This window comes from Procambarus clarkii, chromosome 86 (assembly GCF_040958095.1).
Source record: "Procambarus clarkii isolate CNS0578487 chromosome 86, FALCON_Pclarkii_2.0, whole genome shotgun sequence".
Lineage (NCBI taxonomy): Eukaryota > Metazoa > Arthropoda > Malacostraca > Decapoda > Cambaridae > Procambarus > Procambarus clarkii.
Genome location: NC_091235.1, coordinates 10,880,751 through 10,906,117, shown reverse-complemented (window position 1 = coordinate 10,906,117; position 25,367 = coordinate 10,880,751). Strand labels below are relative to the sequence as shown.

General features: G+C 41.3%; 2 protein-coding genes and 1 long non-coding RNA gene across 4 annotated transcripts in view; 2 read left to right on the top strand and 1 right to left on the bottom strand.

Moving 5' to 3' along the window:
* The window catches only part of Orc1 (origin recognition complex subunit 1), a 404,967-nt gene extending 401,217 nt beyond the window's left edge, over positions 1 to 3,750 (top strand). For both annotated transcript variants that reach the window (XM_045759325.2, XM_045759315.2), the window contains 3 exons: positions 359 to 621; positions 965 to 1,089; positions 2,961 to 3,750. In XM_045759325.2, the coding sequence (XP_045615281.1) occupies positions 359 to 621; positions 965 to 1,089; positions 2,961 to 3,124 (552 nt within the window). In that variant the 3' untranslated portion in view covers positions 3,125 to 3,750. The remainder of the gene's footprint in view (positions 1 to 358; positions 622 to 964; positions 1,090 to 2,960) is intronic.
* Positions 901 to 23,718, bottom strand: LOC123768671 (uncharacterized). The gene is made up of 3 exons (XR_006774123.2): positions 23,582 to 23,718; positions 5,910 to 6,146; positions 901 to 1,075 (listed from the first exon to the last, which is right to left on the bottom strand). It is a non-coding gene; the product is annotated as an uncharacterized lncRNA (long non-coding RNA).
* On the top strand, positions 7,169 to 19,924 carry LOC123768667 (uncharacterized). Its single transcript, XM_045759339.2, has 4 exons — positions 7,169 to 7,325; positions 12,057 to 12,216; positions 14,681 to 14,818; positions 17,557 to 19,924. Exons 1-4 carry the CDS (start codon positions 7,291 to 7,293, stop codon positions 17,638 to 17,640), a joined length of 417 nt encoding a protein of 138 aa, XP_045615295.1. The 5' UTR covers positions 7,169 to 7,290; the 3' UTR covers positions 17,641 to 19,924.
* Positions 23,719 to 25,367: the final 1,649 nt, after the last annotated feature.

The following is a 25,367-nucleotide window of genomic DNA, read 5'->3' as shown; positions in this document are numbered from 1 at the left end:
GGCATGAATGATAGTGGCTGTTGATTAAAATTCATATGCAGTGAAATAGTTATGTAGTATTACTAATATATATACTGTTCTGAATTTTTTTATGAAAGATCTAAGAATAGTAAAAGTGCTTGAACAAATTATTGGCTAACCATAGTATTCTGATGCTGTCAGTGTGGATTAGGATAATTTTGAAAGATCATGTCCCCCATTTTTTTTTTTTAATTATTTCTGTAACAAAAATTTTTAAGGCTCCACTGAACTGTGTAATTACAATAATATATATATAAACATTTCATAGTATTTAATTATATACTGTATACTATATCAGGTAATGTATCTTAATTGTTATTTCCTTTCTGTTTTACAGGAAATAGTAATGTCTCGCCTATTAGGTATCGATGCTTTTGATCCAGATGCAGTACAGTTAGTGTCACGCAAAGTTGCAGCATTGTCGGGGGATGCCAGGCGAGCACTTGATATATGTCGTCGTGCCACAGAAATTGCAGAGACAAAGAAGCTTCCAGCTAGTCCATTGAAATCCCCTGTGAAGAGGGCAGCTCTGGTTGGAATGTTGCATGTTGATATGGCAATAAAAGAAATGTTCACATCACCCAAAATCACAGCTATAAGGTAAAAGTTACTTTTTTTAGAAACTCTGCTAATATATGCAGTGAAATAGTTATGTAGTATTACTAATGGTCCAGGTCCAGGACGGACCGAAACGTCGTCGTCCCTTCAATTTCTAGTGTGTGGTCTGGTCAACAAACTCTGCTAATGTTTATATGCCGTACCTAATATTCTAATATTAATTCCACTTTGGCTCCTGGCAAAAAGGTCCGATTATGTAGAAGTTGAACACACTAATTTAGGGGCATTGTTTAAAAAAATTGTAGAAATTTAGTGAAACTATTTTATGTTGATAATACTGTTTATTGTTACCAAATGGTAATATAATCTACAATATTTACTGCAGAAGTTGCAGTTTCATGGAGCAGTTTGTTCTTCGTGCGGTTGTTGCCGAGTTCACACGCACTGGACTAGAAGAGGCTGTTTTTAGCCATGTATTGGATCAGTTCATCTCACTCTGCAGATTTGAAGGTAAATTTGTTAAGAAGTATTTGATATTCTTAAGCCTGTTAAACTTTTTTTCTTGCTTTATCATTTGGCCCAAACATAATGTCAAAACATTTCACAGAGAAAAATCACACTTACTGTAATATATCTGAGAAAATCTATAGGAGGTATGAGAATTTGAACCTATGTGCTGGGTATTCACACACACATGCCCCACTCAACCAGCCCATGGTAAAAAGGATTGCATCCTGGGGTTCTACTGAACCCATGAGGATTTCCAAGGTTTCCACTGAAGCCGAACCAGGATTTCACATAATCCCCCCATGCACTCTAGCTCTGTCATCTAAGAATGTTCTACCTCTGACACTCCTCTTCAATACACACAGAGAAATCACTAACTTGATGTATCACTTGAGAAAATCTGTAGGAGCTGTGATGAGAATTCAAACCTATGGGCTGGGTATTCCTAAGCACTTGCCCCAGACTCCATCCAGATAATGGAGATCCATTCCCCACTAACTGGGAAGTCTTTGTACCTCCTAGCAAAAAGTACTGTAGCAAAAATATCTTCACCTAATTAACTAAGCCTGTATATATATAATATCAGAATGTCTACAAGGCTCGTGCTGTGACCAACACTGAACTAGTCACCAGTACCACGGTCCCTCGCATAAAGAGTTAATCGTCTTTACTGGTTGATACCTGGTTGATGGGGTTCTGGGAGTTCTACTCCCCAAGCCCGGCCCGAGGCCAGGCTTGACTTGTGAGAGTTTGGTCCACTAGGCTGTTGCTTGGAGCGGCTCGCAGGGCCACATACCCACCACAGCCCGGTTGGTCCGGCACTCCTTGGAGGAATAAATCTAGTTTCCTCTTGAAAATGTCCACGGTTGTTCCGGCAATATTTCTTATGCTTGCTGGGAGGGTGTTGAACAACCGGGGACCTCTGATGTTTATTCAGTGTTCTCTGATTGTGCCTATGGCACCTCTGCTCTTCACTGGTTCTATTCTGAACCTCTATCCTTCTATCCTCCCGAGGCGAGGTACAGTAATTTCACATGTCAGTGTTGGTGGTAGACTAGTTTTGTTGTTTTCCTTGATTCTTGTTATCCCCAGCAACTGGTGCATTTGTACACTATTCTTTTGTTTCAACCACTTCATCAGGAAGTGGTTGGGAGAAGGGACAGGAAAGGTTTGGGTGTAGGAATGAGAGGGTGTCAGGGGTGGATATTAGGATGGTATCATGGGTGGTATTGGGAGTCTTCTTGAGAGTGGTACTGCTGAAAGATGACATGGGAGAGTGGCAGCTCATTCCTCGATGACCCACAGTCACACAATATGAACAAGACCAGATCGTGTTTACCTTGTTGGTGGAGTGGGGTTGTGTGTTGCGGATAGAAGGAGAGTGGGATGTGTTTATTTGTGCGACGAATTACAAATCCCTGACTCAATACATTACACACATTGGTGTTTTAATTTATTTATTCATGTAATTAGACCCCTTACAGTCTTCAAAATTAACTTTGACAAACAAGATAAATGATATGCTGAGCTTTTATATGTCCCCAAAATATTGATTGTGATAATTTTTGGTGGTCCGGGAACACATCTCCCATTTATAGCATTACTCCCACAGGAAATCTCATTCCACATTCCGAACACCTTTTCAGACTGTAACCTGTTCATAGATGGGGGGGGGTACTCCCTGTATAAAATTGTTGGTCTAATATATCATTATGAGACACATGAGGAATGGCAACAGGGTTGACTGGGCAGTGGTGGTTATTTGGGGAGATAGCTGTCACTTGTATATCACACAGGTAGAGAAGCTTGGATGAATCTGTGCATGTTATATTATTTCATATGTAAAATTGTCCTTTTTTTGTGTAATTTTCCAGGAGTTGAGCCATGCTACACATCAGAAGTAATGACAATCATAAATCGACTCACTTCACAACGATTAATCCTGACAGAGCACTCCCGTAATGACCTAAATCTACGCCTAAGGTTGAACATATCAACTGATGATGTTACCTATGCATTGCAAAACTCAAGTCATTGAAAATATTGCCAGTAGACACATATTATATATACAGTACTGTAAACAAAGTTTTTACTGTTTTTAGTAATGCTTAACTATTCAATTCACTGATTTTCACTCCAAATATTTTATTTATTGACGAGACTTTTTGTTCATTTTATAATTAAGCTTATTTTCTAACCAAAATATAATTTAGCATTAATTTAATGATTAATAAGGTACTGAACATTCTTTTCCAGGCATTTAAATTTGATTGGGAGTTTATTTTATTTGAGAGAATCTGAGGACTTTTGTGTTATTGTGTTAAGTTGCATTTTACTTAGTTTCCCAAAATGAACCAAAAGTAAATACTGTATATGAAATGTTTTTCCAAAAGTGGGAGACAGTTCACACTTAAGTGCTCCAGTTTATATACTGTGGTACTGTATTGGTTTAATGCCTTGCGACTTACCTGTGTATAAGCTGCAGATAATGACACAAGGATTAAACAGCTTCTCCCTTAGTCCAGTGATGTTAAACATCTCTTCATTATCACAATTTAATTTGTTCATACCTTATATTGCTAAATATTTTGTAATTTTAAAATGTACTCTACCTGCAATGCAGGAATTTTAATTTATATTTACACCAATAAAGTCAACTTTTGATGAAACAATTTCTTAACCTTTATATAATTTACATGTGATATTTGGTAGATATAAAGCCAAATGTGTATGAATACACTCAGGCTTCCTGTCCCCTGACACAGTGACTTATACTGTATTTTCTTTGTTCTTAAATCTGGTGTACTTTTTTGTCTGGAAAAAGACTTGGGTTTGAGCTATGTTAATGACCTGCTAAGAGGGACTAGGTCATACTGTACCTGTTTATGTTTGAGGTGCATAATTTTGTGAAGAGATTACAAACAAAAGTATTGCACTTTAGGAACCGATAAACTGTGCAAGTGGGCACAGTTTATCGGTTCCTATCGATATCGCTATCTGCCCACCTGCTAGATTTTGACCCTCATTAAGTAAAGGTAACAAAAGTTGGAAGTAGACAAACAAACAAGCTACACTTAGAGAGTGGCAACTACAGGTGCCTGAATGGTTAGAATTCAGGCACCTGTAGTTGCTGAATGTCTACGTCCAAGTTACTGATATTGGAATGGGAATGAGGTACAGTACACAACAATGGTATGGACATAGTAGAATGTCTTGGGAGTATGGTTTGCTAGTCTTATGTATTTTTGTTCTTTTTGTTGACATCCTGGATGATGCGTAGGAATTTTGTAGTGTTACAAAGTGCTATACTGTATAGGATTTGTCGCTTTGTATAATTATTTAATTGTTTAGCAAGAAAGGTACACAAAGGTGAAATAAAAGGATTGCATGGTAGAGGCAGATGTTTTTTGTCTTTGAAGGGAAGAGTGTATGAAAGGAAGAGCATGGAAGAGAGGTTTTCTTAATGATAGCACTCTCTGGAGAAACTTACTTTGTGGCCAGCTGAGTTTGAGGATTATCCATGGTCCATACTTTTTTGCTGCTTTGGTGGCATTCATTTTGCCTTTACCATGCTGGTCATGGTCTGATGACACCTACGACCCCAAGTCCTGTGGGGTTTGCTTACGCCATGTGGCTGTTTCTGGCCCCCTTAAAGTACTAGGTAGCTTCCACTCTACAGGAATGTTTTGCCCATTCAGTGGTCTCAGTAGTTTGCCTGATTGGATGTCTCAGAGTTGCGGTCTTGTGCTTAAAGACCAAGAATTGGTGGTATTGGTGAATTCCACCTTGGATCTGTCCACACTTCTTCCTTCCCCATGTGTTGGTCTCCATGGTGGGTGGGAAATAAGCATGCAAGTAATTATCAAAAGAAGCCTATCAAGACTATGTAGCATCATCAAAGTTGCTGGGTATTCAAAAGGCGCTAAGTATCACAAAGGATGCCAATACGAGAACAAAAACACATAAGGCGAGAGATATCAATAGTATCTGATTCACCGAGGATTCAATTGTGAGACAAATGACCACGAGGGACAGTTGGGAACCAAGACAGACACTTCCTGGTAGTCGGGACATTCAACAAGAATATGCACGACCATAAGAGGGACATTAAGAAGCAGGGTTCAAGTTCAAGTAGTTAATCAAGACAATAAAATACATCTCAAAGGGATAGGGTAGCTTAGACTATTTCTACCCCCACTCCCCTGGGAGCAGGGTGGTGCGCCAAGTTGCTGCAAACATGTATGATAATAGTAACCTCGCCAGATCTGTTTCCCACCACCGGTTACGGTGGTAGGAGGAAGGCCAAAGGAATAGGCTACCCTTAAGAGCACGGACCATGCCAGTAATTATTAAATGAAGGCACCAAGCTGGGAAGACCATGTAGCACTATCAAAGTTGTAAAATATTCAAAAGGCACTAAATATAATTGAGGATGCCAATATGAGAAATAAAAGCTCATAAAGTGGACACTTAAATGTAAATGCCAGTTAAAAGGTATCCGATTCCCCAAGGATTGTGAGTGTCGTATTATGAAAGATACCCTGGAAAAGCCCAGTGATTCAATCAGACAATAGATGGCCAGCTTTTTTGGTTCAATTCATGCTGGAGATTGTGATTCTCCCCTTAAGGTGCAACAACCAATTATACAAGCCCTGGACAGTTACAGATAAATGGCATAGGTGTATAGATTCTGTACTTATGAAAAAATCCTAGTATCAAACATCATAAAATTGATTATTAATTCTATAACATGACATGTTTCATATTAGTAAACACGGGCTTTTGGATGGAAGGCAAAATGACAATGCACCATGTACTCTCACCTTGGATAATCATCGCCCAGAACTCTTTACACCTCCTGTACTCTCTTCACCACAGATATGCGCTACAATGAAGAAAGACTACAGGTATGATGACCAAACCACACATCAGATGGAGAAACGACGACGTTTCGGTCCGTCCTGGACCATTATCAAGTCATGTGTGGTTTCGTCATCATATCTTCAGCCACGTTACTGACTCGTCGTCTGCAAAGACTATAGGTGTTAAATCTCACATCACTGGAAGAGAGAACAGGGAGGACATGAGTACTATATACAAAATATTCAGATGAAAAGAGAAAGCACAGATAGTACATGAACAAGGGTGCAGAGATGGAAGGAAACTTAAGTACCCAAATGATCCAGAAACATTAGAAAGACTTTGTCAGAGCATGATCAACAAAAGGAACCTCCCAAAAAGCCTCCTATACATCAATCGATTAAGAGAGGTGGGACCCAAGAACCGTGGTTCATCCCCCACAAATAAAATTAGGTTGTTGGTTGTTTTAGATTTAGCTACTCTGAACCAAATGTCCATGTAGCACGGGCTATGGTGAGCTCGTAAATAAAATTAGGCGAGAACACTCCTTTTATCCCAGTACACACTTCACTACACCTATCTTACACCATACATCCCCCTCACACTGCCAACCCGACTCTCCTCACCTAGGAATCCCCTCACCCTGGCCTCCTACCCCAGACTCCCCTCACCCTGGCCTCCCACCCCAGACTCCCCTCACCCAGGCCTCCCACCCCAGACTCCCCTCACCCAGGCCTCCCACCCCAGACTCCCCTCACCCAGGCCTCCCACCCGACTCCCCTCACCCTGGCCTCCCACCCCAGACTCCCCTCACCCTGGCCTCCCACCCCAGACTCCCCTCACCCTGGCCTCCCACCCCAGACTCCCCTCACCCTGGCGTCCCACCCCAGTACTCCCCTCACCCTGGCCTCCCACCCCAGACTCCCCTCACCCTGGCCTCCTACCCCAGACTCCCCTCACCCTGGCCTCCTACCCCAGACTCCCTTCACCCTGGCCTCCCACCCCAGACTCCCCTCACCCAGGCCTCCCACCCCAGACTCCCCTCACCCAGGCCTCCCACCCCAGACTCCCCTCACCCTGGCCTCCCACCCCAGACTCCCCTCACCCTGGCCTCCCACCCCAGACTCCCCTCACCCTGGCCTCCCACCCCAGACTCCCCTCACCCTGGCCTCCCACCCCAGACTCCCCTCACCCAGGCCTCCCACCCCAGACTCCCCTCACCCTGGCCTCCCACCCCAGTACTCTGGTCACCCCAGACACTCCCGGAGTCCAGGGCGTCGAGCCCCGTGGTGGGTCGATGAGGGCCAGCACGCGCTCAGTTCTGGCGGATGTAAACACACAAAGATGGCGATCTTCTCCAGTAAGACCGCCGACTCCAGGTAAGGACCCGTCCTCCCCTCCTTCATCCTATGCAAATTAGGACTTTTTCTTCCTAGGATTATATACGTATTAAGCCAATATTAAATGCACGTATATATCTAAATATAGATAAATAATGCTGCTGTGGCTGTTAGAAGTTTGGCTGTGTTGTGTAACGGTGCTGTGTGGCTGTGATGGTACTGTGTGGCTGTGACGGTGCTGTGTGGCTGTGACGGTACTGTGTGGCTGTGACGGTACTGTGTGGCTATGATGGTACTGTGTGGCTGTGACGGTACTGTGTGGCTGTGACGGTACTGTGTGGCTGTGACGGTACTGTGTGGCTGTGATGGTACTGTGTGGCTGTGACGGTACTGTGAGGCTGTGATGGTACTGTGTGGCTGTGACGGTACTGTGTGGCTGTGACGGTACTGTGTGGCTGTGACGGTACTGTGTGGCTGTGACGGTACTGTGAGGCTGTGATGGTACTGTGTGGCTGTGACGGTACTGTGTGGCTGTGACGGTACTGTGTGGCTGTGACGGTACTGTGTGGCTGTGACGGTACTGTGTGGCTGTGACGGTACTGTGTGGCTGTGATGGTACTGTGTGGCTGTGACGGTACTGTGTGGCTATGACGGTACTGTGTGCCTGTGACGGTACTGTGTGGCTGTGATGGTACTGTGTGGCTGTGACGGTACTGTGTGGCTATGACGGTACTGTGTGCCTGTGACGGTACTGTGTGGCTGTGACGGTACTGTGTGGCTGTGACGGTACTGTGTGGCTGTGACGGTACTGTGTGGCTATGACGGTACTGTGTGGCTATGACGGTACTGTGTGCCTGTGACGGTACTGTGTGGCTGTGACGGTACTGTGTGGCTGTGACGGTTCTGTGTGGCTGTGACAGTTCTGTGTGGCTGTGACGGTTCAGTTCTATGTGGCTGTGACGGTTCAGTTCTGTGTGGCTGTGACGGTGATCTGTGTGGCTGTGACGGTGATCTGTGTGGCTGTGACGGTGATCTGTGTGGCTGTGACGGTGATCTGTGTGGCTGTGACGGTGATCTGTGTGGCTGTGACGGTGATCTGTGTGGCTGAGACAGTGATCTGTGTGGCTGTGACAGTGATGTGTTTGGCTGTGACAGTGATCTGTGTGGCTGTGACAGTGATCTGTGTGGCTGTGACAGTGCTCTATGTGGCTGTAACGGTTCTGTGTGGCTGTGACGGTACTGTGTGGCTGTGCCGGTGCTCTGTGTGGCTGTGACGGTGCTCTGTGTGGCTGTGACGGTGCTCTGTGTGGCTGTGACAGTGATCTGTGTGGCTGTGACAGTGATCTGTGTGGCTGTGATGGTGCTCTGTGTGGCTGTGACGGTGATCTGTGTGGCTGTGACGGTGATCTGTGTGGCTGTGCCGGTGCTCTGTGTGGCTGTGACAGTGATCTGTGTGGCTGTGACGGTGCTCTGTGTGGCTGTGACAGTGATCTGTGTGGCTGTGACAGTGATCTGTGTGGCTGTGACAGTGATCTGTGTGGCTGTGACGGTGCTCTGTGTGGCTGTGACGGTGCTCTGTGTGGCTGTGACGGTGCTCTGTGTGGCTGTGACGGTGCTCTGTGTGGCAGTGACGGTGCTCTGTGTGGCTGTGACGGTGCTCTGTGTGGCTGTGACGGTGCTCTGTGTGGCTGTGACGGTGCTCTGTGTGGCTGTGACGGTGCTCTGTGTGACTGTGACAGTGATCTGTGTGGCTGTGACAGTGATCTGTGTGGCTGTGACAGTGATCTGTGTGGCTGTGATGGTGCTCTGTGTGGCTGTGACAGTGATCTGTGTGGCTGTGACAGTGATCTGTGTGGCTGTGACGGTGCTCTGTGTGGCTGTGACAGTGATCTGTGTGGCTGTGACAGTGATCTGTGTGACTGTGACGGTGCTCTGTGTGGCTGTGACGGTGCTCTGTGTGGCTGTGACGGTGCTCTGTGTGGCTGTGACGGTGCTCTGTGTGGCTGTGACGGTGCTCTGTGTGGCTGGGACGGTGCTCTGTGTGGCTGTGACAGTGATCTGTGTGGCTGTGACAGTGATCTGTGTGGCTGTGACAGTGATCTGTGTGGCTGTGATGGTGCTCTGTGTGGCTGTGACAGTGATCTGTGTGGCTGTGACGGTGATCTGTGTGGCTGTGACAGTGATCTGTGTGGCTGTGACGGTGCTCTGTGTGGGTGTGACAGTGATCTGTGTGGGTGTGACAGTGATCTGTGTGGGTGTGACAGTGATCTGTGTGGCTGTGACAGTGATCTGTGTGGCTGTGACAGTGATCTGTGTGGCTGCGACGGTGCTCTGTGTGGCTGTGACGGTGCTCTGTGTGGCTGTGACGGTGCTCTGTGTGGCTGTGACGGTGCTCTGTGTGGCTGTGACGGTGCTCTGTGTGGCTGTGACGGTGCTCTGTGTGGCTGTGACGGTGCTCTGTGTGGCTGTGACGGTGCTCTGTGAGGCTGGGACGGAGCTCTGTGTGGCTGTGACGGTGCTCTGTGTGGCTGTGACGGTGCCTGTGTGGCTGTGACGGTGCTCTGTGTGGCTGTGACGGTGCTGTGTGTGGTTGTGACGGTGCTCTGTGTGGCTGTGACGGTGCTCTATGTGGCTGTGACGGTGCTCTGTGTAGCTGTGACGGTGCTCTGTGTGGCTGTGACGGTGCTCTGTGTGGCTGTGACAGTGATCTGTGTGGCTGTGACAGTGATCTGTGTGGCTGTGACAGTGATCATTGTGGCTGGGATGGTGCTGTGTGGCTGGGATGGTGCTCTGTGTGGCTGGGATGGTGCTCTGTGTGGCTGGGATGGTGCTCTGTGTGGCTGTGACGGTGCTGTGTGGCTGTGGTGGTGCTGTGTGGCTGTGACTGTGCTGTGTGGCTGTGACGGTGCTCTGTGTGGCTGTGATGGTGCTCTGTGTGGCTGTGACGGTAATCTGTGTGGCTGTGATGGTAATCTGTGTGGCTGTAACGGTAATCTGTGTGGCTGTGACGGTGCTGTGTGGCCGAGACGGTGCTGTGTGGCTGAGACGGTGCTGTGTGGCTGTGACAGTGATCTGTGTGGCTGTGACAGTGATCTGTGTGGCTGTGACGGTACTGTACTCACCTAATTGTGCTTGCGGGGGTTGAGCTTTGGCTCTCTGGTCCCGCCTCTCAACTGTCAATCAACTGGATTGTACTCACCTAGTTGTGTCTGCAGGATCGAGCATTGACTCTTGGATCCCGCCTTTCGAGCATCGGTTGTTTACAGCAATGACTCCTGTCCCATTTCCCTATCATACCTGGTTTTAAAAGTATGAATAGTATTTGCTTCCACAACCTGTTCCCCAAGTGCATTCCATTTTTCCACTACTCTCACGCTAAAAGAAAACTTCCTAACATCTCTGTGACTCATCTGAGTTTCAAGCTTCCATCCATGTCCTCTCGTTCTGTTACTATTCCGTGTGAACATTTCGTCTATGTCCACTCTGTCAATTCCTCTGAGTATCTTATACGTTCCTATCATGTCCCCCCTCTCCCTTCTTCTTTCTAGTGTCGTAAGGCACAGTTCCCTCAGGCGCTCTTCATACCCCATCCCTCGTAGCTCTGGGACGAGTCTCGTTGCAAACCTCTGAACCTTTTCCAGTTTCATTATATGCTTCTTCAGATGGGGACTCCATGATGAGGCGGCATACTCTAAGACTGGCCTTACGTAGGTAGTGTAAAGCGCCCTAAATGCCTCCTTACTTAGGTTTCTGAATGATGTTCTAACTTTTGCCAGTGTAGAGTACGCTGCTGTCGTTATCCTATTAATATGTGCCTCAGGAGATAGATTAGGTGTTACGTCCACCCCCAGGTCTCTTTCACGCGTCGTTACAGGTAGGCTGTTCCCCTTCATTGTGTACTGTCCCTTTGGTCTCCTATCTCCTAGTCCCATTTCCATAACTTTACATTTGCTCGTGTTGAATTCTAGTAGCCATTTCTCTGACCATCTCTGCAATCTGTTCAGGTCCTCTTGGAGGATCCTGCAATCCTCATCTGTCACAACTCTTCTCATCAACTTTGCATCATCTGCAAACATTGACATGTAGGACTCTACGCCTGTAAACATGTCGTTAACATATACAAGAAATAGAATTGGTCCCAGCACCGATCCTTGTGGTACTCCACTTGTTACTGTTCGCCAGTCCGACTTCTCGCCCCTTACCGTAACTCTTTGGCTCCTTCCTGTTAGGTAGTTCCTTATCCATTCTAGGACCTTTCCCCCCACCCACATTGTGGGTGTGTGGGTGTGACGGTGTTCTATGTGGCTGTGACGGTTCTGTGTGGCTGTGACGGTACTGTGTGGCTGTGACAGTTCTATGTGGGTGTGACGGTACTGTGTGGCTGTGACAGTTCTGTGTGGCTTTGACGGTACTGTGTGGCTGTGACAGTTCTGTGTGGCTGTGACGGTACTGTGTGGCTGTGACAGTTCTGTGTGGCTGTGACGGTGCTCTGCGTGGCTGTGACGGTGCTCTGCGTGGCTGTGACGGTGCTCCGCGTGGCTGTGACGGTGCTCCGTGTGGCTGTGACGGTGCTGTGACTAAGCTTACCCCTCATATTTTCTCCCATTTTTTATATTTTGCCTGTAATTTTCTTGTATTGATCTTACATGTTCCAAATATGCGCCAGGTACCGAGGTCATTGGTAATTTAACACTGTTTGACTGTAGTGATCCATGATATATGACTGTTCGAACTGTACATGATTAGTAATGCTTCTTCATTTGATTTCAGAAATGGGAGAGGCCGTATTTCTGGATGTAAAGCTGCAGCAGTAGCAGCTGCAATGGCATCATTAGCAAGTGTGATTGCACTGATGGTTATTACTTGTGTTCAAGCTCAGACTGTAACATACAGCTTCACACAATTCCCTTATAAGGAGTCTGTTGCCAATGTATGTTTACGCTGAAATGAAAATTTGTAAAGCTCTTTGTAAGGAGGGGGTGTCAGTACAGTATAAAGTTTGTACATCCGATTGTTTATTAAATACTGTATATATATCAATGTTGCTTACAACAGATAAATTTGTATTTTTCTAAAAAAGTCACCACACTTTTTATCATTTGTGAAAGTGTTAAGGTACAATAGATAATTATATACTGTAGAGCATAATGAAAAAAATATAATAGCTGAAGAATTACCATAAGTAATAATGTATACTGAAAGGGAGAAATACGAGATTCAAAGTTTGCACGACATACAAAGTACTGTATTGTACAGCTCTATTTATGAGAAGTGTATTTTGTAAATAACATTAGCCTCAGCAATAACATGCAAAATAGGTAATTATAATCTACAGACTAATATTTGTTTCTTTAATCTATAGTCATTCTACATAATCTTAAGTGAGTAAATCTACCAATACCTTTTCATTCTATTTCACAAAATATTTCGCTTGAAGGGAAGTCATCACCTAATATTAAGCTCATCCTGTCATAAAGCATAAAAAATTTAAATACATTATCTTAAAAAGAAAATAATTGTACCAAAACTGGCTTCTAAATTAGGGAATGACAAACAAATTATGGCATACAAAATTATTAGGCACAACGGATGATTTGTATCAAAAATATTAACGGCAAAACATGTTTGAATAAACAATGTATTCAATGAGAATTATTCAACTGTAGTAATCTTGTTCGATAAAAGGAGGCCTATGCTAATAGAGGATTCATCCCAAATATTATAAAACAACACAGTACAGTACTGCACTTTATATACAGTACCATATTAAGTGGGGTATTCAACGGTGTCTGGGTCGACCCAATTAGGTTGCACCATCTATGAGTCCTCCCCCCCCTCTCTCCCTCTTCCCCTCTCTCTCTCTCATTCACCATCCCATTCCATTGGTGGGGACTCTCCCTGTCCCCACTAGAATTGGGTGTCATTATATTTAATGCTTAATTTCTAAAAGGGACCCCTAAGTAGGTGGAGTGCCTCAAGGCTCAGTCCTGAGACCTCTGTTATTCAGTATATTTGAGCAGCAATATTTGCAAATTTGCTAACGATACAAAAATTGGGAGGGAAATAAACACAGAAAAAAACTCACCATCATTTCAAGACGATCTAAATAGGGTTTTGAAATGGTCAAAAGATTGGTAGATGCAGTTTGATGCTGACAAATGTAAGGTTTTGAGGGTAGGTAATGATTATATATTTACAAGATACGAGCTTGATGGTGTTGAAATTGTGCAGTCGGATTGTGAAAAGGATCTGGGAGTTATGATTAGCAAGAATTTAAAACCAAAAAATCAGAGCATAAATGTTTGTAATAAGGCAAATAGGACACTGGGATATATTTATCGAAGTGTTAGTAATAAGACAACCGGTGTTGTTCCTCAGCTACAGTATATCTTGCTCTTCTTAGGCCCCATTATTATTAAAGTGGCTATGCAAACAGCACACATCTGCAGGTAAAAGAATTCCTGAACCAAGTAGGCTGCTTAATGGAGGCAACAGGAATGGTTATCGAGGCCTAAAAATACCAAAGCACTTCCCAAGAAACTGCAAACTGTAATCAGGTATGGAATTAGATAGGGAAGCTATAAAAACCCAGCCATAAACACATTCAAGAATATAATCACCACAGAGATGAGGGACTCTTGGCTATGTAAACTATCAGAGGCATGCTGGGTGCAGGAGAAGTCTCAAGAAAATAAACACTGAACCCTGAATACTCTGCAACAGAGGTTGTAAGTAGCCGCAGATTATGAAAAATTCTCTACATACCTCAAGTGCGCACACTACTAAAGTGCAAGGCCTCTAACACACACCAGAAGCAGAGCCAAGACAGACAAGTAGGACTTTTTAACAAGTACAATACACAGACTGTCTTTAACCAACCGAAACCCCAGGTCATCTGGGCTGCCATCTGATGACAATCGGGTGCAGCACAGTTACGGGTATTTATCCAAAGGCAATGATCGTTTGCCTTGTTTACCAAGGTTTGCCTCATATCCTTCATGCAGTCACTTGTTTTGTTGTGCCTATGCTTTCCTGGTAGGCTTTGTGGTGTATCCCTGCTCCCTTCAATTTGTAGAGTAATCCAGATTCTGGTCCTTACATCCAGTACACAACAGATGGATCTTGGAGACCTGGCATGTAGAGCTAATACTTGGTAGTACTGTATCAGTGTATAAGCTTGGGAATCGACAAGGGAGTCCCTTCCAGAAAATAGTTTAGATTTAAGATTACTCTCTTGTGGATATTCATAATATCAGTGTATACATCAAATTTCTCTTGAGGTGTAATGTAATTCATCTAAGATAGATCATACTGGTTTTAAACAGAAAAATGTTCCAGTAGCATGTTAACTTGATATGGAATAACAAGCACTACCATTAATTTTTTTTTTTTAGGAGAAAGTGTGGTCCGAGTATGAAGTAGCATGTGCACAGTCACCACGATGCTTAGAGCTTCGGGGAGTTCACCACACCCGTTGTGTTAGACAATGTGTATCACCATCTTGCTATCTGGATATCTACATTCATGATGAGGTGAGATTACATTTAGTAACTTTATAGGCTGAAGAGAAAAGATAAAGCTCCATTATCTAAAAGTCCTTAGTTAACATCAAAGAGAAGTAAATGTTAAAATAAATTTATTATGCTCTCCTTATGGTAGTTAAACAGTATTTCACTAACAGAAAAATGTTAGCTTATAAAATCATACACAAATACAAACAAAATTACCTTGACGAGTTGTTCAAGGTGTACAGTATTTTCAACTGCACTGTTATAACATCAACAACATCAGCATGTTACTCATGTGCAACAAAATATTTGGATATTTATTTAAGCTTTCTGGCTTGGCAAGCTTGAAGTTATTACTTCTTGTATGATATGTCAAATCACTTGAAGGGGGTGTATGTTAGGTATTTAATTTGTTGAAAGTCTTAAATACTTTTATGAGGCAAGCCCTGTCATGTCTTCTTTAAATAGTTGCCAGTCTTTTTGTCTTTGCCATAAGCTCATGAGCAGGCTACATTAGTTCTTTGGATGTTTTTATCACCTTACTTTCAACTTTACTCAGTGATAAATCTGCATATGTGGTGGTCTCCATGCTTAATGCAGTAATCAAGGTGGGAGTAATCAAGGGACTTGTAAAATTTCCCTTTCACAATTCTATTAATATTTAACACTTCCCTCGAGTATTTAAAACTTGCTACCTCTTCCAGCATATCTTGCCCCCTTTTTATACTACAGTTAAAATCACTATCCACTCAGTATGAACCAAAATTCACAGCATCCCATTCCCTTTCTTCAAACACCATTACCTTTCTCTTCCTGCATTGACCTTCAAATTTTCTCTTGCACACACTATCAAACTCATTGACAATCTTTCGCATTTCTCCTAACACTCTGCAAAGGACATCTCATAATTTGCATACAGACATTTATTTCAATATCATTATCATCATCATCTCCCCATTACAATTCACTTCAAATCCCACTCCAGGTGTTTTTAACTCTACCTACCTAATTAACCCATTTCTATATTGTTAAGTTACGAAAACAATACACAACCATGTTTTACACCCAACATTAAAAAAGCATTCTTGTCTATAACATTCTTCTTACATACTGGATCATGTATACTGTACTTATAAATACTATACATCCCTGTCTCAACCTATCTTACACCCAAACATATTCTTGAATTAACACACTCATACCCCTATCAATCATTCTCACTGATATACACAAAGCTAAACCCCTTATCTTTCAACCTTATAATTTTCATTCCTGGCCATACAACTAACCCCCTCAAACCTTTCCACCACTTCAATTTTGAACCTTTCTTCCATGTATTCTTCCCATTAAGATGCGTCTTACTCCTAACACCCCTTATCTCAGCATTTATAAAATTTACTTTCAACTCTTATCTCTTTCCCTTCACATTTTATTACTTTTATATTAGATGTACACATTCTTAAATCCACATATTCCCCTGCCAAAGTAACCTCCAACCAGTTTTGGCTCATTTCCTCAACCCTCTAACAGGTGCTGTTTTGCTGCCCAACAATAAACCTTAATTCTTTGGAAATAAAGAGAATGTTAATGCATAATAAAAAAAGGCACTTTGTCCAAGATAAAAAAAAAATACTAATAAACTAAATTAAAAATTGAAACTAAAATAATTTACTTAAAACTAGAACCCCCCTAAAAATTAATAAAATCTAGCATTGAAGGAAACACTTATTCTTGCGAGCATCCAGTAGCTTTCCAACCTTAGCTTTGACACTGCCAAGCATTAGCTAAACACACAAGGCCTCCGAGATCTAATCATGACTTACCAGAAGCCAAGATTAAAGATCCTGCCTAAAATCAGGATCATATAAGGATTTGGCTGTCTTTGGTCGACAGCCAATGCATCTGAAAGGGGATGGGAAGGATCTGAATGTCACCGAGGGATCCACCAGAAAGAGTTGTTTCATTACCGTCAATGCCAGATTTCCGGGAAGACTCCCTCAGTGGCTCCCAATAGCTATCTCACTACAGAAAAATAAAAACAAATGGAACTCACTAGGGGTGGAGAACAAAACCCAGTACTGTAAGCCCAAAAAAAGGGTTAACTAATGCTGGATAATGTGACCCACTGCCTAAGCCCAGCAGACCCCAGCACATTAACAAGATATCTACCAACACCCTGTTAGAACACCAAAACACCAAAGCCCAAATATCAGCCCAAGACTACAGTACTGTATTAGCAAAAACAGTGGACAAAGATGTGAACAAACAACACGTCACCCAGAGCATCCCGAGTGGCATGCAACTAAGGTAGGATAACCACAACTAGTCCCTCAAGTAATGCACCCCAGCCAAACAAATCAAGAATAAAAAACCAAATGACCCTCATGAAGTAAGCCATCTCATTCTTAGCTAGAAAAGAAAGAGAAGGCTACAGATGAAGAAACCATCTTCCAAGGCCAAAAGAATAGCACCCAAGCTTTCGAAGGAGAGCATGAAGAACACCAACCTTACACCTGGAAACGAGAACCAAAAAAAAAAAAAAAAGACCAAAGGGGCAACTGAGAAGTAAGCAAATGAAAGAAAGACTAGAACACAAGCCAAAGATCAAGAAGGGCTCAAGAGGAAGGCAAAGTGAAAAATTGCATATTGTACGATACTACTTTTTTGTACCTACATTTTTCTTTAAATTTTCATGTAAATGTGTATATTTTTTTACTATATTTTATTTCTCAATTACACAATGTGCATTTTTTATTACTCAGTTGGAGGAGGGGGAAATTGACGTACGTCTGGCATCCTTCAAAGGTTGCTTCCTCAAACGAATGTCTCGACAACGACGCCCCTGAGGTAATCCCGAGGCCATCCTCGCCCACCCCAGGCCCACATCTACAAAGATACCTCTCAGCCCAGACCCACTGGCACAATTGTGGACCAGGCTGTTCATTAGGGACCTGGAGGAGGTGGCGCTCATGGTCTACCCTTGGCCTAGAATACCTATAACGAGGCTCTGACACATATATAAATCTGTTATAGCTTATACCAATTTTCTATCGTTAAAATGTAATGGAAATTTAAGACATTGTTTTTCTAAGAAAATATAATAATAATAATAATAATAATAATAATACTGTAACTGTTACTTATAAATATCTAATATGCTATACAAAAATATGTTGGAGCTTACATAGAAATTATAACACAGTTATACATATAGCACAGTACACTAGTGGGATTTATGATATGGCTCAATACATTGAGCCATATTTAATGATGAGGTAAAGAAGGAAAAAAAAAAGAGAAACATTTAGTACAGCATTAATGAACCCCATCACCAGGCAAACCTGCATAAGTTTCGATGTTTACCATACTGGTATACTGTAAATTATTTTAATGCAAATTGGTGTTCATTTTTTGTATTTATTATTACACTATTGATGGAATAATTGCTTGTGGCCATTAAACTGTTGCAAGGAACAAAAGTTATTTTACAAAAAACCAATTTGGGTTTCAATTATATGAATACACCACCAGTTTATGGACTTCAGAGGCAGCCATTTTTGTCTTTAACCAGTTTACATATATACAGGTAATAATTTAAAAGTCATGTTAAATAGGACTGTTGTACCGTACATATTGGTGCCTATATACTTATATCAATAAATGATCATCTATGTCCCTTACAGTAATATACCTCTCATATTGTACTTAAACATATCTGCCACTGCTATGTGTACCCACCATATACACATACACCTTATTCAAGGTGTACACTCCTTGCCAATACATTTGGCTTTATTTTGGTGTTTGTTTTGATAGTTCAGTTCTGGCAGAGAGAGAATAGTTCAAAAGTTGAATGCTATCAAATAATTTGTACAGTACAAATTATTGGCTATAGTAACTTGTACATGACTTGATCTTTTTGTGTATGCCATTTGTAACACTTTATGGATTGTTATAACCTCATATAACCTCTTAACATTTTGATATGATCGTGTACACGTGTTTGTGTGAACTTATATTAGGTAAGGTATACATCTGGTGTTTGCAGTGATTTGAACTACACTGTATTGTCATTCACTTGTTTCTTAGAGCACACAACTATTTTCTATTATTAATGCCTGTTTGACTAGCAAACCCTTTAAATTAACTAGCGTGCAAGTACAGTAATAGATGAAGAAGGGGTAACATGGTTGAAGTATATAAATGGATGAAAGGGTATATTAAATGGGGAAATAATAGGGTTGTAAATATACAGTATCAATGCAAAAAAAAAAAATTAAAAAATGGATGCAAGTTGGATAAGTTTACATTCAGAAAAGACCTGAGTAAGTATCGTACTGGTTGGGAAATATGGTTGATAATTTTAACAAATTAGTGTACCAGGTTATATTATAGACGAGGGACTGCTGGATTATTTCAAGTGTAAGAAAGTAAAGTAATTATGAGGACAAAATGTAAAGCCAGTATGACTATTTAGCATTTGATGAATGATATGAGGACAAGTGGCCAAAATGGGATGGGGTGAAGGAACAGTGCCCAACCGCTTTTGTCCTCATATCCCTCACCAAGTGGTATTTAGTCATCAACCTAGGGCTCTGTCCTCAATTATTTTTCTTTTTACAGCTATTCTAATTTGCAAAGCAGTGATCAATGTTTGTTCCTCTAACAGGCTCTGTCCACATTGCTCATGTACAGTATTTCAAGAATTTCATCATCAAGGCAAAAATATAATGGTGAAGAAAGTGATTATTGGAAATTTTGAGATCAGATGTTTTAGCAACATTGAATCTATTATGGATGATGCTAAAATTGTGTTTATCAAACCCCAAAAGTGTTAATTAATACTGTACATGTACAGCACTTTTAACGGATGTGTAGAATCTAAGAAACTGCACTTCTATTTTATATGGATTCATCAGGACCTTTGCAGAGTATTTTATAATGCAGTTAACACCCCAGTTATGTACTCTCCTCCATGGTAGTGCCTCCTCTATACAGTACATCTTTATATACTACAGTATACAGTACTTGTATCATAATTGTTAAATGATCTTGTCATAGCACAGGTTTATAATTTTGCACATGTTTCTTGTTGATGGCTTTACAGAATTACAACAGAAAACCAGTGAAGGAAGTATCATTAACCTCTCTTTCATATGCACTGTGATTTTCATCAGCTGTGTTAAGTAATATAAGCATGTTTACATAAAGTAACAATGCATAAAAGATAATGAGCTTGTATCATACCCATTTCTTTCTGTACATTTTAAAGATATTGTACCAAGTACTGTAATGCAGCACTACATATATGTTATTCCTAATACAGCATTTAAAAATACAGTATTGTTAATACAATTACCTGTACTAAGCAATATCTTACTGGAGTTAACCCGAGAAGCACTAACACCAGTGGCCTTGACAAGGACAGGAAGCTGAAGGCTTGTTGAAGGACCCCCCATTTGCCTTGATGATCTTTTCCAGCTGTACTTTATAAGTTAACAGAGTTTTGGCATTTACAGCTTTAGCAGGTAGGCAGTTCCATGGGTTAATAACTCTGTGGGTGAAAAAGCATCTCCTGTTCTCAGTCCCATATTGTGGCTTGTTGAGCTTGAAACTGTTGCTCCTGGTTTGTGTTAGATCTGACCTTTTTAAGAAATTTTCCAGATCATCATCCTCCAATTGTTCAGTATTTTAAGTTTCAGTAAGATCCGCCCTGTCATGCCTGGTTTGCAATACCCTGTGGCCCTCAACCGTTCCTGATATGTGAGTTGACTTAGGTCTGGAATGATTTTTGTTATCCGGTGTTGTACTTTCTCCAGAGAAGCTATGTCCTTCTGAAGATGAGGTCTCCATGCGTGGATGCAGTAATCCAAATGGTAGCACCAAGGGACTTATACAATTGAATCACTATTTTCCTTGAAGTCTAAGGTAAACTTGATTATTCAAAGTGTTTTGTTAGCTTTGTTGACTGCTGCTTTGTTACCTGCAGTGCAACTTTCATTGAGTAGTGCATTTTGACTCCAAGGTCCTTTTCTTGATCAATTTGCTGTAATATGTTATTTATTTGGTAGTTGTGGAGCACAGATTTCACAAAATCCTTCGATAAATATGACCATGGTGTTATTGCACACAAAATGCATTACCGGAAAAATAGACAGATGTATCTACAATTTCCTAACAGAATCCAATGTGAAATTGTCAACAAAATAAAATCTGGACCATCAACCATGAAGAGCTCAGTCCCCCAGGGTAGTGTGCTTGCTCCAGTATTTTTTCTCATCTTCATATCGGACATAGACAAGGACAAACTATAGTACCATATCATCCTTTGCATATGACACTAGGATTTTTATGAGAGTAGACAACATAGAGGATACAGCAAACCTCCAATCAGATGCCAATCAGGTCTTTCAATGGGCTACAGAAAATAATATGGTATTTAATGAAGATAAGTTCTATCTCCTGTGCTACAGAATAAAATGAAAGCATAAAAATGGAAACCACATACGAAATGCAGTCAAATCATACCACAGAATGAAAAAGCAATGTAAAGGATTTGAGTGTACTCATGTCAGAAGACCTTACCTTTAAAGAACACAATAAAGTAGCCATCACAACTGCAAGAAAAAGGACAGGTTGAATAACAAGAACTTTTCAAACAAAGGATGCTGTACCAATGATGATATTCTTCAAGACACTAGTGCTCTCTAGAGTGGATTACTGCTGCACAATGACAGCCCCTTTCAAAGCTGGAGAAATTGTTGACCTGGTGAGCATGCAGAGATCCTTTATTGCTAGAATCCACTCAGTAAAACATCTAACCTATTGGGACCGATTAAAATGCCTAAATCTGTATTATCTGGAGAGCAGGTGGGAGAGAAACATAACTTACACATGGAAAATATTAAAGGGGCTGGTCCCAAACCTGCACACAGAAATAACATCACATGAGACCAGAAGGCATGGCAGGATGTGCAGAATACCCCTGTTGTAAAGCAGAGGTGCAATACCCAGAGAGAACTATATCAACATCAGAGGCCCGAGACTATTCAACACACTTCCTTTAGCAATCCCCATGGTGTAGTGGTAAAATGCTTGCCTGTCATTTCGAGAGTTCTTTTTCCTGGGTTCGTATCCCGGCCAGGGAGGATTTACTGGGTGCAATCCTTAACTGTAGCCCTTGTTTACCCATCAGTAAAATGGGTACCTGGTTGTTAAACTATTTGGCGGAATATATTCCGAGGGATACAGTACAGTACAAGTATTAGGATTAAGAACCTGCCCAAAACGATTGTGTTAGTGGCAGCAGAAGAATGTAAAAACTCTTATATGTACTGTACAATATATATAAATAATTAAAAAAATTACACAAAGGGCATAACTGGCCGACCTCTCACAGTGTTCAAGAACGAACTTGATAAACACCTTCAAAGCAATACCTGATCAACCAGGCTGTGATTCATACATCAGGCTGCGAGTAGCCATGCCCAACAGCCTAGTTGACCAGTCCAGCAACCAGGAGGCCAGGCTGAGGACCGGGCCGCGGGGACTTCGAGCCCTGAAATCATTGCAAGGTTACCGCAAGGTGGGTTATCTTGCCCTACATACAGGGTCTTGCATTTGTAAATATTAAATAGCATTTGCCAGTCATCTTTTCCAGCTGACATAGATGAGAATATTACAAACATCAAATTTGCAAATGACACAAAGAGTTATGGCAAAGTGGGAAATGATAATGATATTGAAGCTTTACAAAGGTGGTGTAGTGGTAAGACACTCGCCTGGCGTTCCGCGAGCGCTATATCATGGGTTCGTATCCTGGCCGGGGAGGATTTACTGGGCGCAATTCCTTAACTGTAGCCTCTGTTTAACGCAACAGTAAAATGTGTACTTGGATGAAAAAACGATTCTTCGTGGCAGGGGTTCGTATTCCAGGGACCTGCCCGAAACGCTACGCGTACTAGTGGCTGTACAAGAATGTAACAACTCTTGTATATATCTCAAAAAAAAAAAAAAAAAAAATCTGCAGGAACTTCACAAATGCTCAGATGACTGGCAAATGTATTTTTAACATTGACAAGTACACGACCAAGCATGGGGGGTATAACAACCCACGCCACAACTACCAAATTAATAACATTACATTACACCTGATTGATAAAGAAAAGGACCTTAAGAGTCAATATCCACTACTCACTGAAAATTGCACAGCTGGTAGGTGCAACAGTAAAAAAAAATAACCAAACCTTTAAAATAATCAAGCATACCTTTGACTTAAGGAAAAGAAGGTAGTGATTTAATTGTAATTTTTTTTTTTTTATTTAAATATACCTGGAAAAGATCATCAAGGCAAATGGGGCGGGAGAGGGGGGGGGGTCCCCTTCGACAAGCCACTGGCTTCCTGTCCTCGTCGAGGCCACTAGGGTTAGTGGCTTTCAGGTAAATTCAGGCAAGAAAAGAAGTCTTCGAAATGTTGTCTTGCCTGCCTGATATTACTCTCAATGTGTATATTATTTACTTGTACCATTTATTTCCCAATAAAATGAACATAGAGTTTCCCTACTTCTCGCCTGACTTTGTTAGTTGACTTACAGTATATATATTCTAAAATATCAAAGTGTTCAGTGAGGATCCACAAGGTCTTCCCTGAGTACTCATTATTTTCTTCTCCGAGATTATGGGTCCCTACACTTGCACCAGAGGTGGTACTCCCTATTCTAAAATAACTATTCCTAACCCATTGTTTAGCCTACGACATTGTAAGACGGCTAAAAGCATTGTATATACCATTGTTGGGGACAAGAAGCCTGTTAAGCTGACTGTACATGTTCTTACTGAAGACAAACGTTGAGTGCGGTCACCCGTCCAGCCACTGGCCAGACCCACCTCTACTTATCCTCGCTCTCCGCCCTAGTAAAGTTCGCTATTTTTAGCAATAGTTTCTTCTGCGGACTGTAACCGCCCAGATAGTCCTTTTAAAATATGAACAAATCTAAATCAAAATGTTTATTTAGGTAAAAGTGTATACATATAAGATGAGTTACAAACATAATGTTGGATTTATAGATAGAGCTAATAATTTTATGCCCGAAACGCTTTGCGTAATAGTGGCTTTAGGCATTGTATGTACTAGCTCTACCTATAAGTCAACCAATCTTTGTAAAAATTTATTGTATGTATGTACCTTACCTAAATAAACATTTTATTTTATTTTTTTTATTTTAATACATACAATACCTAAAGCCATTAATACACACAGCGTTTCGGGCAAAGTATATTTTATTTATTTATTTATCCATTTATATACAAGATATATTTCATATATATTTAATATATGAAAGGGATATTCATTTGTGTAAATGATTATAATCATTTTGAATTATAAGTATTGGAACAAAAATACTGTCCTAATTGTGTAACTTTTAAGTTTTGATTCCGAGTTAGTTTAGTTTAGTTAGTTTAGTTCATTTATTATGCACCCCATACCCATCTTGTGGGCGGTAGTGGAAAGGGTTACAGAGGCACATAATGGGCTCAGGGACTGAACCCCACAATTCATTTAGCTAAGCAAGTTACAATCTTGATGATTCAATCAAGTTTTGATTGATTTGATTAAGTAACTTTTGATTTTGATTCCCATTGCGTAGGTAAGTTTGTTTGTATAGGGTGACGCATGTTCTTTTTAACGGCAGCAAACAAGATATGTAACACATTATATTTAAATAATGTCTTGCATATTTTGCCATTTTTTTTTTATTAACAAGTTTAGGTATAGACAGCAATGTGCTGCTACCCTATTCTATATGAGAGATTACACAGTGTAGATAAAAAACTAGCTAAAAGTTAATCTAATATTCCCATCTCACAGGATGGTTAGTCATATATGGAATCAGGGGGTGAAAATACCTGCCTCATTACAAAAACAAATCACCACCACTCTTGGAATATCAAATAGGTATTTGTTTCTGGTGTGGCGCCCATGGGTTCTGCTACAACCTTCTAGGAAACTTTTAAGGTCAGGATTGACATTGCAGTTCAGAGTTTTAAATATATAGAGTACACATGAGAGAATGTTCAGTGACTTAATATCTAACATATTCAAAGATTTGAGTAAGGGTACCGAGTGATGTCTGGGGCCAGAGTTAGATATTATTCTAATAGCAGCTTTGTGTTGAGTAATCAGAGAACATAAATGATTTTGGGTAGTAGAACCCCAAGCACAAATACCATAATTGAGATAAGGATAGATGAAAGAGTAATAGAGCGTCACCAAGGCAGGGCGAGGTACATAATATCTGATCTTAGAAAGAATGCCAACAGTTCAGTTAGTGTTGGAGAGTATGTCCCAGCTCTTGTTCACATAGTTTACAATTGGAATGATGATCATTGGGAGATTCATTACCTGCAGCTACCCGCTATACTAATGGATAAATAAATAAATATATAAAAATCACATAAATAATGATTATTTTCCTATTAAATAAAATCACATTAATGAAACATGCATTACATAAAGTTATTACATATGAATTATGTATAGGCGGGTTACTCGAATTATTTTCCAATTTAGCAA

Excerpts from the sequence above, each read along its gene's own strand:
- LOC123768667 (XM_045759339.2), top strand. The coding sequence starts at position 7,291 with ATGGCGATCTTCTCCAGTAAGACCGCCGACTCCAG. Across the intron at positions 7,326-12,056 it reads AGTAAGACCGCCGACTCCAG|AAATGGGAGAGGCCGTATTT; the intron begins GTAAGGACCCGT and ends ATTTGATTTCAG. Across the intron at positions 14,819-17,556 it reads ATATCTACATTCATGATGAG|TTGGAGGAGGGGGAAATTGA; the intron begins GTGAGATTACAT and ends TTTATTACTCAG.